Below are 17,624 nucleotides of genomic sequence, written 5' to 3' on the forward strand. Positions count from 1 at the left end.
GCACAGGCTTAAGGATCTAAGTACAATTCCCCAGCACCCATATCAAGGTCTGATATCACCACATACACCAGTAACTGAAGCAGTGGGAGTTAAGGCTGGGGTGGGGCAGGGAGAGACAAGAGGACAGGATCACTAGGGATTGCTGGCTAGCCAACATAACTTGGACTGGGGAAGGGGACAACAAGCTCTGAGTTTAATGCGAGACCCTGTCCTTTTGGAGTAAGTCAGAGAATGATGCGCAGGACACCCAATGTCCTTCCTCTAGCTTCCACTCACTTGTATGTATGTAACAGCATGCACGCACACATACACACTCACACCAAAATTTACAATTTGGTAAAATAAAAATAAATAGAATTTGTCATTTTGGATACTTGAAAATATCTGCAAATTATGAAGTGTTTGCTTCATAAAAGGTAATTTTTTTTTCACACCCAGTAGTATGCCCTGGTGGCCTCCTTGGTTTTGAATTGAAATGTTTCTTTAAGTTTTAAATAAGGTGGGTGTGGAGGTGCACACCTATAATCCCAACACATGGAAGGCAGAAAGACCACAAGTTTGAGGCCAGCTTAGGCTAAGTGATCAGACCCTGTCTGTATCATTTTTTAAAAAGAGAGAGAGAGAGAGTATAGTGGCTATTCCTGGTTGTCAACTTGACTATATCTGGAATGAACTACAGTCCAGAATTGGAAGGCTCACCTGTGATCCTAATCTGGAAGCTGGGAGATACAAATTTCTGACCTGGATCTTGGCATGGAGATCTTGAGGCATAGTGGCTATGAATCCCAGAAGATTAAGACAGGGAGATCTCTGAGTTCAAGGTCATCTGGGACAAAGTAAGTCCCAGATTCAGGTGTGGTGGCATACACCTTTAAAATGGGCCACACCATCGCTTCTCGGCCTTTTGGCTAAGATCAAGTGTAAAATGGGCCACACCTTCTGCTGGAGATCTATATAAGGACATTGGAAGAAGGAAGATTTGCTCTCTTTTCTTTGCCTGCTTGCCTTGTGGGACTGAGCAACTGCTAGATCCTTGAACTTCTCTATTCATAGCTGCTGTTGACCATTGTTGGGGAGATGGACTACAGACTGTATGAAAGTCATCAACAAATTCCCTTACTATATAGAGACTGCCAATAAGTTCTGTGATTCTAGAGAACCCTGACAGAGAGAGACAGAGACAGAGACAGAGACAGAGAGACAGAGACAGAGAGACAGAGAGAATCCTTAGTATGTTCCTTCTTCCTTCTGAATTTCTCATTAGTAGAGATTGTAGCCTGGGGAAATCTTTCTGCTCTTTGACATATCATTAAGGTTCATCGAGCCTCCCTCTAGATTTTACATTTTCTAAAAGCAATTTAAATTTAAAGAATGAGGCAGGTTTTTACTGCCACATCTGCTGTGCCCGTTTTCTAGCTTAGAGCCAAGCCAGGTCTAGAAGCTGGGCACTAATTGTATTTTCCTTTTCCTTTTGCCAAAGAACGGGAGACTTATTGATGTTGTCAACGAGGGGACAGATGAGACAGCATCAGCACTCTGAAAGAAATAGGGGTTACAATTCAAGAAAGAGAGGAAAAAGAAACGCTGCCCAGTCTTGGAGAATGCAAAGTCAAAGGATAGAGTAGGCTCCAAATAGACATTCACAGCTGGCTACTTGTGCCTTCAATCTGTCTCTTCCAGTCCTTGGTCACGTTATTCCAATTATCTCAACTTTGTCTCATCATCTCTCTCTTACCAGTCACTTCTCAGACAGGAGCGAGCTAAAGGAAGCCCATTCCCTTGTCACTCACCACGAGATTCTATGTTGCTTGTTTTCCTATAGAGCCACCAGACAATAGGAAAAGGTGTCTACCTGAAACCTAAATGGAATTATTAAAAAAATAGTTTCCTCAATCTGGGTTTGGTAAAGTGCTTCTAATGTAACCCATTTCACCGCTCCATCTAATCTCCATCCCCATCCGCTCTGGCTTGGAGTCTTCTCTCACTGCCAGCAGGTGCCCCCACCCCCACCCCTGTCTCCAGCCCACACCCAAAGCCAAACCACAGCCCTTATCCCTTCAGCATTTCTGCAGTATTGGCAAGAGACCTTTGTCCTTTGTTCATGTGACAAGCAACACTCATGGGATATACAGAGAACTCCTCTCTATGTTTGCCTCTCCCTGCTCAGAGGTCTTCCCTGCTGCTGTGGCAACTCACAGGAGCCTCTCCTTTTGCTCGATCAACTTTTTGTTTGTTTTTAAGTCTTAACTTACATCTAGTGTCCAGGGACTGCAGTGATGTTGGCAAAGACTCTACCATCATGGTGGGTGATCTCTTTCTTCAGTAAGGATGTGTGCAGACAGGCAGGCAGTTCCTGCACCTCGATGAGGTCTGACCTATGGGAGTCAAGATGGGAATGAAGGAGAACAAGAGGTCCTCTTAGACTTAGTTGTCTTGTGAGACTCTTACCCAATTTGTTTTCAAGAGAAAAAGTGAGATGGGGGTAGGGAGATGTGAGCTCATTACTTGATGAGATGAGCCTGAAGAGGCTGTGGAGCACGTAGGAGCACACAGTAGGGATGGCTAGGAGCTGGGGATGTACTCAAGAGACAGAGAAGCCTTCTCTAGGGATACGGATTTGAGCAGTATCAGCGCATTTGAAGAATCTAGCTATTCATGAGGTCGATAGCAAAGGATGGTTCTCACTCTGCCCTCATGCCCAACGCTTGGCTGCTTACTCCTCCGAGACAACGTAGGGAACAGCTATACGCCTGCTTTCACGCATCTGCACAGGAAGCCAATGATCCTCTCAAGGCTTAGCAAAGGACTGAGGAAGGTTCTGAAATCCTTATAAAGGTACCTGGGACAGACTCCCTCTAGGCCTAAGCTGCCACTTTACTCTCACAGTGACAATAGCACCGTGGGGTGAGAAGCAGCCTCATTTTAGGGCAGAAGTTTTCAAAGGGAGAATGCAGGGCTGTCTAGATGCCTCTGTGGGTAAAGGTGACTGCTGACAAGCCTTAAGGCCTAAGTTTGATGTCTAGAGCCCACAGGGTAGAAGGAGAGAAACAACTCCTGCCAGGTGGCTTTGACCTCCACTCCTGTGCCATGAACACACATGTGCCTGAACACAAAATAAAGTGTAATTAATTTTTTTTTTTCGAGACAGGGTTTCTCTGTGTAGCCCTGGCTGTCCTGGAACTAACTCACTCTGTAGACCAGGTTGGCCTCGAACTCAGAAATCTGCCAGCCTCTGCCTCCCGAGTGCTGGGATTAAAGGCATGCACCACCACTGCCTGGCTAACGTGTAATTAATAAAAAGGATTGAAAGGAAGATGAAGAAAAATCCCTCCTATTTCCTAAGAAGTGGGGACTTTGAGTGACTGAATTCCATGGGTTATAAAACTCCATTTCCCGCTAACAAATTGAGTTACAGGTTTCAAAGCCACGTCTAACTAAATTTCAGTTGTCTTCAGTTTAACAGTTTGTATGAGAAGAGGGCACCAGAGCAGCTAGTTCAGTGGTTCCCAACTTGTGGGTCTTGACCTCTTTGGGGGCTGCATATCAGATATCCTGCATACAGATTCACATTACGATTCATAACGGTAGCAAATTTACAGTTATGGACTAGCAGTAGAACAATGTTATGGCTGGGGGCTACCACCTGAGGAGCTGCATTAAAGGGTCTCAGCAGTAGGAAGGGTGAAAGCCAACAGTCTAGCCGTCATTGCTTTGTGCTGTTATGTTTAGCTCAGAAGACAGCTGTGTGTAAAGGTGACCACAAGCCACAAGCTCTCCTCTTTCTCAGTAATAAAACCTTACTATCATGGGTAGGAAGCTCATGGCTATGCCATCCTCTCAGCCTAAAGAATCCCATTGTTAGGGACCCCTAAGAATCGGCCTTCTCTGGGCTCAGGAAGCTTTAGGTTGGGACATTAGCTTCAGAGTTCTTTAGAATATTTTTCCTTTTCCTCAGAATATAGCTTGGTTTCAGCTACTTGAGGACAAAGACACGCCTGTAGCAACATCAGCCACAACACTGGGATCTCCAGCTTCTTTCTCTCCTTCTCTTCCTCCTCCTCCTCCTCCTCCTCCTCCTCTTTCTGAAAGGCTGAGTTCAACTTGTTTGTCAGGCACAGCCAAATGTGTGTGTGTCCCTGTGCACTGTGTCCTATGCTGAGGACAGTGATGTGACAGGCAGTAGTAATTCAAAGCAGGGTTTTAAATGAATAAATAAGAATAAGCCTCTGGGATTAGTCCCTTTTGAAAAGTTCAGCGTCTACCAGGGAAGGTTGCATTGCTGCAGGGGATTAGCAAATGGCTGGCTGTGGGGAACAGCATTCACAGTCCAGCCACATTCTGAGTGATGGACAGCCTCAGCCCTGTACCACCCATCTTCTCTGTGACACTCGGACGCAGAATGGGCATCAGAAAAAGCATGGTTTTGCCCATTTTTCCTTCTTAGAAACTCTCTACCTGAATATTACATGAATCCTTTGATTCATACCTAAGTCACAGAAAAGGTCTGGCTTTAAAATTGCTACAGTCTTGGGTAAGAAGATGAAGAGAGACTTCCTTCCATACATCAGACTGAGAGGAGAAAACAGAAGAAGTCCTGTGGGTAGTGAAAGAATGGGGCAGGATCACTCTGTCATCAAGGCACAGTATGTTAACAAAGAGAAACCTGTTTGTATAGGGCCTTTACTGTCTGCAAGCCTATAATTGACACCCTGTTATTTGAACCTACAACAAAGGGTTTGTGTCCCCATTTCACAAATGAGAAAAGTATATCCTAAAGAGTTTACCAGGTAGACAAGGTCATAGTGCTGGAAGTGTAACAATCTGATTTCAGGTTTGGCCCTTTCTTTGATTATAGTCCCACTGAGTGCTAATTTATGGAGATTGTAGAGAAAATTTCTAAACACCCATGTGTTAATCAGCTTCCCATTGCTATAACAAAAGTCCTGAGGCAGCCGACTTCAAAAAAGGAAGAGCTTATTTGGGTTTTTAGTTCTGAAGGCTCCAGTCAGCCCATAGTCACTTGGCCTTGTATTTGGAAGCAGTGTATCTCAGTGGGAGCTCATGGTTGCAGAATCCTGTTCATGGAACGAGAGAGATTGGTGTTTCACAGTCCCAACCTCCCTCCTCAGGCCCCACTTTCAAAGGCTTCCCTATCTCTCACAAGAATGCCCATGATCTGGAAAACCCAAGCATATTCATGCAAACAGATCCTCAGACTTTTGAACCTTTTGTTTCATTAACTTTATATTATATATTATGTAAAATCTATCTGTTCTTACTTTATACATTGTTTGAAAGCGCTTGTGTGTTTTTCCTCTTCTTGCAGATGTATTGAATCTTGCAAGGGATAGTATATAGGAAGAAAGAAGCATATACCCATAAAAAATAATGATTATAATCTTTGATTATGACCTAGGAGGAGTTCAAAGCCAAAAAGAAGGCACCAAAAGACGGTGCTTACAGTGTTGAAACAACAGAACAAGCTGCTTCAACCCCATTTCCTATTCTATCTTAAAAATTCAAAACAACAACAACAACAAAGAGTAGGAATTTAAAAGTATGTAAAACCTTTTAACTTCTTTCCTGATATTCTGCCTTGAAAACAATCAGAAAGTAACTGCTATTCACATCTGTTTACATGAACCTGGCTGAAGGCATGAACTCGACCTTTGCTGGGACCATTCATAAGTAGAAGGCATTTATAGGTAGAAGCCTCTACCCTTTCCAGCCTTGAACATTTTCTATGTGGACATAGCTTTTAGGTGTTATTAAAATGTAAGTTTAGAAGGGTCTGAATGTCCGTATACCCTTGGGGGATTCCTTGTTGCTGTTGCTTTAACAGTCGGTAGGTTAGAGTTAACAGTCGGTAGGTTAGAGTTAGGTTAGTCTTTTGAAAGTGCACCCCCATAGACTCCTCAATAATGTGGAGTGGAGTGGCTGGTAAATTTGTGAGTCAAATAATTTCCTGTCATCGTGTATAAGTTTTTGTTAGTTAGATATGATACTATATACACCTATATCCATTCTCACCCATACTTAGTCTCCGCTGAGTTCTTTCGATGCTAGTTTAGTTGCTCCATTTTGAATTGTACTGTGGGGTTTTCCATATATCAAGGCTGGAATGGCTGCTTCTCGACTCTTCCTCCTCCTGGTCCTCCTCCTCCTCCTCTTTTGGAAATACATATATTTTTATACTGACAGTTTTTTCCTAAACTGGTAAACAGTTTTACCAGTTAACACTAAGCTCTTGTATTTTCAGATTACGATTTTCTTTTGCTTTAGATTAGTGATGCCAGTTAATGTGAGATGTTGAGTTATTTGCTACATGTGTTTACATTCCCCATTTATTTGATATAGGTTGAGAGGTAGAAATTTGCCTTGCTGTATGCTGGAAGGCTTAACAGTAAGAAAATGCCACAGAAATGACATCCATTACTTTTTTAAAAATATATTAGTTTTAACAAATCTAATATTAATCACAATTAAGTTTACTGCTGAGACATCTAGTTTGTGGTGTAGAAGTGAGCATGAATCCTAACTGTACATGTGATATTTAGTTCACAGAGTGAGACCAGAAGGGGCTTGGTCCCTTAGATCCCGCTCTGGCACAATTCATTTGCAACAGTTTGAATTGCATTTTATGGCTTTGATTTTCTCTAATTTGTTCTTGATTGCTTTGAGAGGAAGCAGTAACTCAATATACTAACCTCTGCTTAGAATCTTCAGTACTGAGCATTTTAATTCTGTCAAGTGTGTGTCAGCAGGAGGCTGAAAAGAGATGGAATCACAAGGCTCCAGTTTATTAGGTTAAATAATGGTTCATTCAAATAACTTACCTGTGTGGCTGGAAGGCAGTATAACTAAGAATGATATTCTTGGTATTAGAAAAAGACCTCTAAAATAAGAGGTACCTACGATCAATCTAGAAAAGCCTGTTAGGCTAGATTTCCAAATAACAAGTCTTTGCTTCCCTCTTGGACGGACTCATATTAGTTCATTCATTTATTCCTTGTCATTCATTCACACAATGGTTCAACACACCGAATAGTCTGTGGCAGGCCATGCTCTTGATACTGGGCATATAGCCCAGAACAAATCTGGTTTTGTTCATAAGGAACTTACATTTTCAGATGAGGAAGAGGCAAAAAAACATAGACATAGGAATAGAGTTGAGAGTGAGATAGAAGGATAGAGAGATCATGTGATACTCCCAGAGGAAATAAAAACAAGGTAAGAGGCCTAGAAATGCAGGCTGTGTGCTTCAAAGTCCTAGTGCTTTCTGGTTTTTTGAATGTCAGAGAGAGTGTCTCAGCCAGTGGAACTTGTGTAATTGTGAAAGGAACAGAGCAGTGTGGATGTTTACTAAGGAACTCATCCAAGAGAGTTCTGGGCTGTATCTAGATGCATTGCAGGGCAAGGAGAACTCTGGGTTAGGGATTGGAAGGTCTGGGTTGGGGAAGGCTATAGAGGTCAGCAGTAGGGCAGAAACTCATCAGAGAAACCATGGGCCATTGGAATGACCTTAGCCCTTTTGAAAAGAACAAACAAAATCCAAGGATTCAGAATAAGAAAGCAAAGATTCAATTTTTCAAAAAAAGATTATCATGAAAGTTTGGTAGAGTACTGTAGGGTAAAGGCATGGAATGAAAACAAGTTGAAACGTCTAACTGGTATATTCAGGCATAAAAACAAATGGCATAGGTGTTTTATTTTGTGGGATTATCATAGTCACTGTACTTTAATAACATCAATACCTGGACATTAGACAAGTGTAAACTGTGACCATCTTATTAGCAACAATAATTAGTAATCTTCTACAGATATCTTAAAGTCTAGGTCTTCACTTCCTTTTTTATGGATCTCTCTCTCTCTCCTCCCTCTCTCTGCTGTTTTAATGTACTATTCTTGCAGACATCCACACCTGACAGACCTAAACCTTGGTCTAGTCTTTTGTGACTTCTCCCTTTTCGTCCTGGGTAGAAAAGTGTCTCCCAAATACACCGCTTGCTATCCCCAGCTTTGATTTCAGACCATCTGTCTCAGAGTTAACCATCAATTTCTCCCACAGTCCAAGTGAAACTTATTAAGAGCAGCATGTTCTTAAACTGAGATTTTGATTTGAATGGGTTTAGGCCTTTGTTCTAATATATACTTGCAATTGGACCTCTTGAGATTTTTTTTTTTTTGACAACTCCCTCACTCACAATATCAATAATACTATTTTGTAACATATAACTTACAGGTCCATATTTATCAAACTGCAGGAAGTAGAAAGCGTGACTTTGAGGTGCTGAAAGTGAGTGGGAGTGAAAGATACTTAAAAACATTGGTGGGTTCCCCCTGCTTTGAAAGATGTGCAGATCTTAACGCATGGCTCTCAATGTGTCGCTTTTGTCAGACTCTGAGCAGCCCCTACTGCCTCCCATGTTAAATATGGATACTTCTGCCAGATATTTGCAGCTCCATCCTCAGACTCCATCTTTTCCCCATTATTCTTCTCCAGGTCTTTCATCTATTAGTCAAGCTCACTGTGCAGCAGTCACCAGCTACTTCTCTGTAAACTGTCATCCATTAAAAGTCTACCTGCCTTTCAAATCCTGCCTCATACACTGCCTTTATCCTGCCAATATGCAAATGATTTCTCTGAGTGCTGAAGTGTCATTGCACTTAAAGGCAGCAGAACACATGCAGAGAAAGGCCTTGTACTCACTGAGGCCCGGCTCTCTGTGTGTTACTAAACCCCTGCTTCTCCCTGCAAATTGGCATCAGTAATAAGAGCTAACCCCTGATGCTGTTGTGGGGAAGGATTTAGTGGGATATGGCATCATGTAAATTAGTTCTTTAACAGGTATGAATACTTAACATTATTTTATCTTCAGGATCCATATTTAGTAAGCACTTCAATTAAAACCTGTTTGAGACCAAGTGGAAAGATATATGGGCAGGGAAACAGGAGACTTAGCTTCAAGTCTTGGTTCCCACCATTAACAAGCTCTGCAAAGCTGGGCGTGGTGGCGTATGCCTTTAATCCCAGCACTCGGGAGGCAGAGGCAGGTGGATTTCTTGAGTTCGAGGCCAGCCTGGTCTACAAAGTGAGTTCCAGGACAGCCAAGGCTACACAGAGAAACCCTGTCTTGAAAACAAAACTATTAGCTCAAAGTGGCCAGATTTGTATATACACCTCCTCAAGCCTACCAAAAATGAAAACTCTAACCTCCACCCCATGTACCTTTCCTATTCATTTGACATTACCATCTAAATTACCTATTTCCTTTTTTGTTTTTTAATTAGATATTTTCTTTATTTGCATTTCAAATGTTATCCCCTTTCCTAGCTTCCCCTCCAAAAATCCCCTATCCCCTCCCTACCTATTTATTTGAACGCCGAAATTTAACCTATTGGCAAATCTTAGTGGTTGAACCCCAGATGACATCAAGTGGATCCCCTTCTCCCCATTCCCTGCTGTTACAACCCTACCCCAGTTTTCTGCTCTCTGTAGCAGCTTTCTACTCTACCTTCTGGCCTCCACTCTTGCCTCTGGCCCTCTTTCAGCTCATTCTACGTAGCCAGACTGGTGTTTAAAGCAAAAACCAAGCTGAGTGTGGCACGATATGCCCTTAGCCCTACTTCCTTTGGGAGTGCTGTGAATCACTAGAGCTCAGAAGTTTGAGATTAGCCTGAGCAATGACTTAGTGAGACTCCATCTCAAACCGTAACAGATAAAGCACAAGTCTATTATTCCCCTGCCTAATACTGCACAGGGTCTTCTCATCATAAAACTGGGCGCTCAGTCCTTTGACCGCTCAGGTCACCTGTCTCCTTCTTGATTTTTCTTTCCTTGTTCTTCCCCAGAGGGGTGGGTATGTTGGCCCTTCGCATTGGTTGGTACACTCGGCCCTGCCCCCACCTCCCACAGTCCACAGGATTTGTCATTTACAACTGAACTCTGCTCAACTGCCTCTCAAGTGCTATAGGTAGTGCTTGACCACACCATCCCACTTCTACCTCCAGCCATACCACCAAAAGTCCCCTATTTTCTCACCCCCCACTCCCACCCCGTAGAAACTGAATGTCCTCACACAAGTCCCATTTCCTAGCACAGTATCTGGTACATAGTAAGTAGGTATGCCCGAATAGGAGACTTGACTTAATAAATGAACAAATACAACATCCCTTTTAATGAGATACAAAGTTTTGTATTAATTACATAAGCCAAAATCTGTTAATCTATGAATGTGTCTTTTTTTTTTCTTTCATTGAATTCCCACACCAAGTGAACATCAGTAAGTGCACGGTTAACGGCAGAAATATGACAACTTTTTAAAAAGATGAAACAAAGCTTATTCCTCCCAACCGCCTTAAGTCTACCATTCTCTCTTGCCCCTCCCCGATTCTGTCCTAGTGTAAATTACCCTCCTCTTTGGCCTTTTCCCTGTAGGTTCTAATCCCACGTCTTCTTCCTCAGACCTCAGCCAAAGGCTGCTCCTGTACCCTAATATGCTTCCTTGAGAACGCCCGGGAGTTCATTGTTCTCAAGAAAGCCCAGAACTTGCTCTTGTCCACCATCAGGCTAACAACCCTGTCCTTCTGGTTCCTGTCTGCCACCTAACTGGGTAGCAGTGGCTCCCTGCTTCCAGTCCAGTTTTACAAAGCTACGCCGCGGCCTCCTTCAGACTTCAGGAGCCTGCGCCCCTTCCCTCTGGGAAGCCCACCAGGCTGGGCCAAGCTCTATCATGAAGCCCCACATCACCAAGGGCCTGTCTTTCTGAGCTCACACTTGCTTCATAAACACATACACTTCTCAATGCCCCGGCCTCCGTAACCTGCCTTCCCGCGAGCCCGCGCCCAGTGACTATTTGCGGAAGAAACGAACACTGGAGTGGCCCAACCACTGCTCGCCCCCTGCCCCCGCCGCGGCGCCGCAGCCATGACGCACTAAGCTGGCGCCGCGAGAACGGGCGTGCCAGGGCGCCTGCGCGAAGGGGCACGCCTGCGCAGAGGCGCGAACCCGCTGACAGATTCTCGAAGGCGGCGGCGGCGGCGGCGGCCTTGGGCCGCGGGGAATGGGAGTCCCAGGGCCCTGACTGAGCACCGCCCCCGCCTCCCGGCCGCGCCATGGCTCAGGAGAAGATGGAGCTGGACCTGGAGTTGCCCGCGGGCACGGGCGCGAGCCCCGCGGAGGGCGGCGGCCCTGGCGGCGGGGGCCTGCGGAGGTCTAACAGCGCCCCCCTGATCCACGGCCTCAGCGACTCGTCGCCGGTGTTCCAGGCCGAGGCGCCCAGCGCCAGACGGAACAGCACGACGTTCCCGAGCCGCCACGGCCTGCTGCTCCCGGCCTCGCCGGTCCGAATGCACAGCAGCCGCCTGCACCAGATCAAACAGGAGGAGGGCATGGACCTGATCAACCGAGAGACGGTTCACGAGCGCGAGGTGCAGACCGCAATGCAGATAAGCCACTCCTGGGAGGAAAGTTTCAGCCTGAGTGACAACGACGTGGAGAAATCCGCCTCCCCGAAGCGCATCGATTTCATTCCGGTGTCTCCGGCACCGTCCCCGACCCGGGGAATTGGGAAGCAGTGTTTCTCACCGTCCTTGCAAAGTTTTGTGAGTAGCAACGGACTGCCTCCAAGTCCCATTCCCAGCCCAACCACCCGATTTACCACCCGGAGAAGCCAGAGTCCCATCAACTGCATTAGACCAAGTGTTCTTGGACCATTGAAAAGAAAATGTGAAATGGAAACTGATTATCAGCCAAAGAGATTTTTCCAGGGCATCACCAACATGCTGTCTTCTGACGTTGCACAGCTGTCAGACCCCGGTGTGTGCGTATCTTCCGATACCCTGGATGGAAACAGCAGCAGTGCCGGATCTTCCTGTAACTCACCAGCGAAAGTCAGCACTACCACCAACTCTCCTGTGTCGCCCGCCCAAGCAGCCTCCCCCTTTATTCCAGTAGATGAACTTTCCTCAAAGTGACTCACTCATCTTGAATCCCCCTCCCCCAATGGAGAGACAAAAAAAAACAAAAAAAAAAAAAAAAAAAGAAAGAAAAAAAATCAAGTTAGAGCAAGCACTGAACTTTGTCGATTACGTTAAAGCTGTTTCCTATTTGACTCTCCCTCTTTTTGGAAATTCCTGAAATGTTATTCTAGAGAATTTCTATGTCAGGTTCCTGGGGATGCCCTTGAATTCAGTGTAGTAATATTTTCGGACTTTTTATCAATAAGTGTGTTGAAGCATACATTTTACGCTGCTAATATGTCTAAATACATATGTTATCCCTTGATTTTTTAAATAATTGAGAGCTCTATTTATTTATGGGATTATTAAGTTCTGATGAAAATATAAATGTTGAATTTCAGTTTAGTAAACTGATGTTTTAAAATTCCATAGTTCATGGCACACTAATTTTTGGTGTTTTCAATGGTTGCTATTTTCCATCTACTGAAGAATTTACCTACTTACAGCTTTAAAAAGAATGTTAGTCATATCAGTCCATTGGTTGTCTAGTTTACCCAGGAGCCCTTGGATATTTAATGTCCTAGGCAGAAAGGTGGATGGGAGGGAAAAACGACAAAAGGAGAAATAACACTTGCAGCAAATGTTTTAAAATTAAGTATATAAAAGTAAATATTTAAGGACATTTTCTAACACTTTTCATAGTAACTGGTAAATCACACTAATATAAGTACAAAAATGAAAAGCGTCTTTGTGAAAACATTTTTAACTAGAAAGTGCATTCTTTTGGGTATAGTCCTAAACAAGCAGTGGGCGGTGCCTTGTAGTCTTAGCTCACATGTAGACAGGTGAAGGCAGGCTCTTGCTGCCATCTCAGATTTAACACTTGTGAAAGGTAAATGTGTGAGAAGCATGCTGAGTGTTGGAGAATACCTACCCAGACAGACAATACTCTCTCACTCCTTGATAGACTTGAAGCTATCCAGTCACGTCTCCATTCTTAAAATTCTTGCCAATGAGAAGCCAGAGCAGCTCGTGGCTGCTTTTTTTGCTCTGCCCATCTGTCACCTTCATCTTTTTCCCTTGCTCAGGAAGGAAGCAGTTGTTTCCTTGCCAACAGGTACTTCCCATTTCCCACCAAGCTAGGGCGTGGCTAGATAAAGGTACCTCTGGCTTGGGTTTCTAACAGCGTGCTACATCTCTGTAGTTGGAGTTATATTAACAGCATTGGAAATGTCAGTTAATTAAAGACTGATGATGATCAGTGGACAGTCACATCCATAAATCATCACTTAGGTTTTCTTTCTTTTTTTTTGCCGGGGGGTGGGGAGGTTTCCGAGGCAGGGTTTCTCTGTATAGCCCTGGCTGTCCTGGAACTCACTCTGTAGACCAGGCTGGCCTCGAACTCAGAAATCCACCTGCCTCTGTCTCCCAAGTGCTGGGATTAAAGGCGTGAGCCACCACCACCCCGGCACTTAGGTTTTCTTAAAGGTAGAAGTATGGGCTGCTTTTTTTTACAATTAAGATAAACAACAAATGCTTTTTATATTACACTTCTTTACAATACTTCATCCATCCTAGAAAGGTAAGACAGACAGATTGAATAACACCAAAAGAAAAAGGTTCAAAACAAAACAATATTTTAAGAAAGACCTGACAAAAATTCCAACTTAACTTTTTAAAGTTGCCACCTACAGACTTTAATAATGATGTGGAATTTTTAGAACTCTGAGAATAAATGGAACTGGTCAACTCTTGACAGTTGTATCAGGTTTCAGTGAAATGACATCCAGGGTAAGATTGTGTCTGTGTTTAACATTTTGGGGTAATAGTCTGTCTACTTGTGCTTCCATCCTGATTGTTTCAGTTTAAACCTACATACCCAGTTTCCTTTCGGGTACCTTGACCTGCTTCCAGAAGAACTTTTAATAGCCTCACAACAAAATTTCCCTCCATACTTAATGTGTTCCTACAGGTCGATGGCATCCTTGCCTCATTTCCTAAACTAGATACCATTGGCACATCTGATGGCTTCCAATTAAATACACAGAACCCCCAAGCTCTGTCAGTTTCTGTCAGTTTTTAGATCCTGCTCCAACTCCCCTGTGTCTCGTCTCTCTTTTGCCTTGATCTTCACCACTGCTCAAGAATGATTTTATTACAGTATAAACGATATTTTTTCATTTTCATACTCAAAAACTATATCTTTTATACCCCTTATAGTTTAGGCAGCCCTGTAAGGTCTTTAGTGGTCTGGTTGTACCCTAAAGTTACTTCCGCCCTCTCAGTACCTACCTCCCTCCTGCTGCAGATACTAGACTACTTGATAATTCTTAGAGACATATTCTTACATGTGTACAAGTTTAAAATTTGTGTGTATGTGCGCACGCGTGCGAGTGTGTTGTGTACACATGGAGGCCGGAAAACAGTTTGTGTGAGTTGATTGTCTCCTTTCACAGTGTTGGCTCCAAGGATGGAACTCAGGTCGTTAGTCTTGGTACCAGGAACCTAAACTTACCCGTTGAACCAACCCTCCTCCTCCCCCTTTTGAATCCACATGAATTTCTACTGAAAACTGTGTATAAATGGATTACTAAACACTTAAGTACTGTCTATGTGTATATATTTAAAACCAGAAACATCTGACATTCACTGTGTAAAACTCTTTCTACAGGTAACATCCACTGACAGTTTGGTGTGCCCTCTACAAGATGTGGTGCTCTGCATTTTCCTGCATATCTCTGTATGGAGATGCAGGGACTCTGCTCTCTTCGTTTCTTGTACCCTGTGTTTAATCACTCACCACGTCTTGCTGATTTTATCTCCTGGAATCTAACTGCTGGTTTCAATCTCTGCTGCCAGGAAGATCCAGGCTATTGTATCCTTCTTGGGCTTCTCTCCCGCTGGTGCTCAGCATACTTGTTCCCAGCTGCTAGCTGATGCTTTGCTCAGGGTGAGGCTCTTCGAGTTGTTTGTTTCCTGTTATTATTTTTATGAGTGTACCTAAATATTGGTTCCAGCTCAGGGGGCTCTGAAGGAGAAAAGAAGCCCTTGCCTCCTGCCCTGTCTTCTTGTTCCACCCTCACTAGCTCGCATGTATGTATGTATGTATGTATGTATGTATGTATGTGTGGGTGGTGGCCTGCATGTATATCTGTGCACCATGTGCCTGCCTGGTGCCCAGGGAGGCCAGAAGAGGGCCTCAGACCCGATCCTCTGTAACTGGAGTTACAGCCGGTTGTGAGCTTCTGTGTGGTTGCTGGGAATCGAACTCAGGTCCTTGGGAAGAGCAGCCAGCGCTCTCAACCTTTGAGATATCTCTCCAGCCCCTACTTCCTGATTTTTAAATGCCCAGTATTTGCGCTTATCTATGTCCTTTGCCGGTTATTTCTACAAGGCACGAATGCCTTTATGTTCTAAGCTGCTGCTTTTCAATGGATTACAGTAAATCTGAAATAAGCGAAGGCTCCAAGAGTCTGTATGGATAATTTTCATCACCATAGTAAATTCAACCATTCCTTCTTAGCTCATGTGGACATTTTCTTCCAAAACACATTTTTAAGATACTAATATTGCCAGTTCTTAAACTTTGGCCTAGAGCAATTAACAGCACTTAGTGAAAAGTCCATTTTGTCACATCTAATAAAGCTCTGCAGTATATTTTCTTTTATTGTGGCTGTTTAAAAATTATATTATGAATGAAAGAAATCACAATGGTTTCCAAACAGACCCAAGGCTACTGGATGCTGGGGCCTTTAAGTGTGCTTAAAAGTGCTTGCCCTGCACAAGGACCTGCGTCAGATTGCCTTTCAGTCATTCACAATGACTAGGTCAAGCTGGTACATAACCCACCTCAAGAGACCACATGAGACAGTTGATAGGAAAATGGAGTCTGAACTTAGGAAAAGACTGAGCCAGGACCCCTGTAGCTATTGATTTGCTTTTGGAGCAGTTTAGGGGTACAGAGGTGTGGAGGAAGACTCTCTCTCTCTCTCAATATCTGTGTATGTGTGTGTGTGTGTGTGTGTGTGTGTGTGTGAGTAGGGTCAGCAGTGAATGAGATGCTTAGTGACCTGAGAACGTGTAAAGGGGCGGGGGGGGGGGCGGGGCTGAAGAATGAAGGGAAGGCTAACCAGGCCACACTGGATTCCATTGGAATGAACACAAAGAAGTGAGTTGAATTGACTACGTTTGGGAGTCAGCTAAGTAGGTATTAGTTAAAGTGGACTGTGACACAATCATTCCTTGGAAATTGCAGTAGACTCATAGACATTGAGGATGGTCAGAGAAGAGAGTAGAAAGTGATGGACTGCCCCACCTATTCAGAGTCTAACCTGATAATCTGCCATACCAAAGGATGTGGTGAACCTGATCTTTGGGGCACTTTGGACCGTATTTTTTCACAGATGATTTTATTGAGCTAGAAGAGCAGCCCGAAAGGCAAGCTTCCACCTGAATTCCACTTACTTGATATACATCTGTGTCACCCTGCTCCTGACAGCCAAGATGCAGTTTGTTGACATCTCAGTAATTTTTTTAATCTGGATAATTGAAGCAGTCGTTATATAAAATGTAATGAAGCGCTTTCCGTGTAACCAGCTTATTTTGGGAGCTAGTTTTCAGGGTGATCATTTTATTGTTTACCTGAGATGAATGCTATGCTGGCCCTTGTTTTCTAAATGAGGAAACAGAGGCAGCGTTTCCTTGCCGGGAATCCCAGGCTGGAAGTTGCGCAGTTGGTTTCAGTCATCATGAAGAAACCACAGAGCCAGGTTCCTGTGCTCAGTGGATACATGGCCCTAGCAACAGTGCTGGACAATGAAGGAACATTGCATTGACAGCTGGCATTACTGTGTGCTTCTGAGCAGTTCTTTCCCTTTGTAACTCCCCCTGGATTCATGTCCAGCTCACTGGCAATGCTCCTTCTCTCATGGGGGCTGCTTTTTCCTCTGGAATTTAAAAACCTTGGGTAGTTTCTTCAGTGAAATAAGGCTATCAGTGCCTGGCAGCCATGATTTTCAGCTGACAGTTCTCACAAGACCCTTTACCTTCCTTGGTAGGGAATTATCTAATAACATAAAATTTTGTCAACAATAATAAAAATGAGTATCAATATTTATATTATTTACATCTGGAAGGGAGATCTCAATGCAGCATTCAGTATGGCCTCCGACACACACACACACACACACAGAGAGAGAAAGAGAGAGAGAGAGAGAGAGAGAGAGAGAGAGAGAGAGAGAGAGTCAAGTTTGTTTTCTCACGTCCCATTTTTAATTTCCCTTAGAATTTGGTTCCTGTTTGTTTGTTTGTTTTCCTGATAATTTGTTTGAGAAGACCCTGTTTCCCAGCAAGCTAGGGCACTTGCTAACTGTGTTAGTGCCGCCACTTCTCCTTAGGTCAAATGATACATTTATTTAGAATGACACAGTTCATTGTCGTTATTGTGTTACAGAAGTAAAATACCAAACTGTACATAAGGACGTCATCCCAAAGCTTTGCATCTTAAACTTATTTGCTATCTGAAACAAAAAGAGATATCCAACCCTCCCTCTTAGTTTCTTATTGTTTTGTTTAAATAAAGATTTACTATTCTGTTGAATATATATTTCATAGATTTTGTTATATTACATTTAAGTTGATTTGATTGTTTTTATCTTTACTGT

At 43.6% G+C, this 17,624-nt stretch overlaps 2 protein-coding genes across 2 annotated transcripts in view; both read left to right on the top strand.

Annotated features, from left to right (window-relative positions):
- Pip5k1b (phosphatidylinositol-4-phosphate 5-kinase type 1 beta) overlaps positions 1-17,624 on the top strand; it is a 271,358-nt gene that overhangs the window by 65,323 nt on the left and 188,411 nt on the right. The window lies entirely within an intron of this gene.
- On the top strand, positions 10,979-12,005 carry Pabir1 (PP2A Aalpha (PPP2R1A) and B55A (PPP2R2A) interacting phosphatase regulator 1). The gene has a single exon (XM_021151981.2). The coding sequence runs from the start codon at positions 11,116-11,118 to the stop codon at positions 11,974-11,976; it is 861 nt and encodes a 286-aa protein (XP_021007640.1). The 5' UTR covers positions 10,979-11,115; the 3' UTR covers positions 11,977-12,005.

This window comes from Mus caroli, unplaced genomic scaffold, assembly GCF_978045245.1.
Source record: "Mus caroli unplaced genomic scaffold, Mus_caroli_1 scaffold_20, whole genome shotgun sequence".
NCBI lineage: Eukaryota > Metazoa > Chordata > Mammalia > Rodentia > Muridae > Mus > Mus caroli.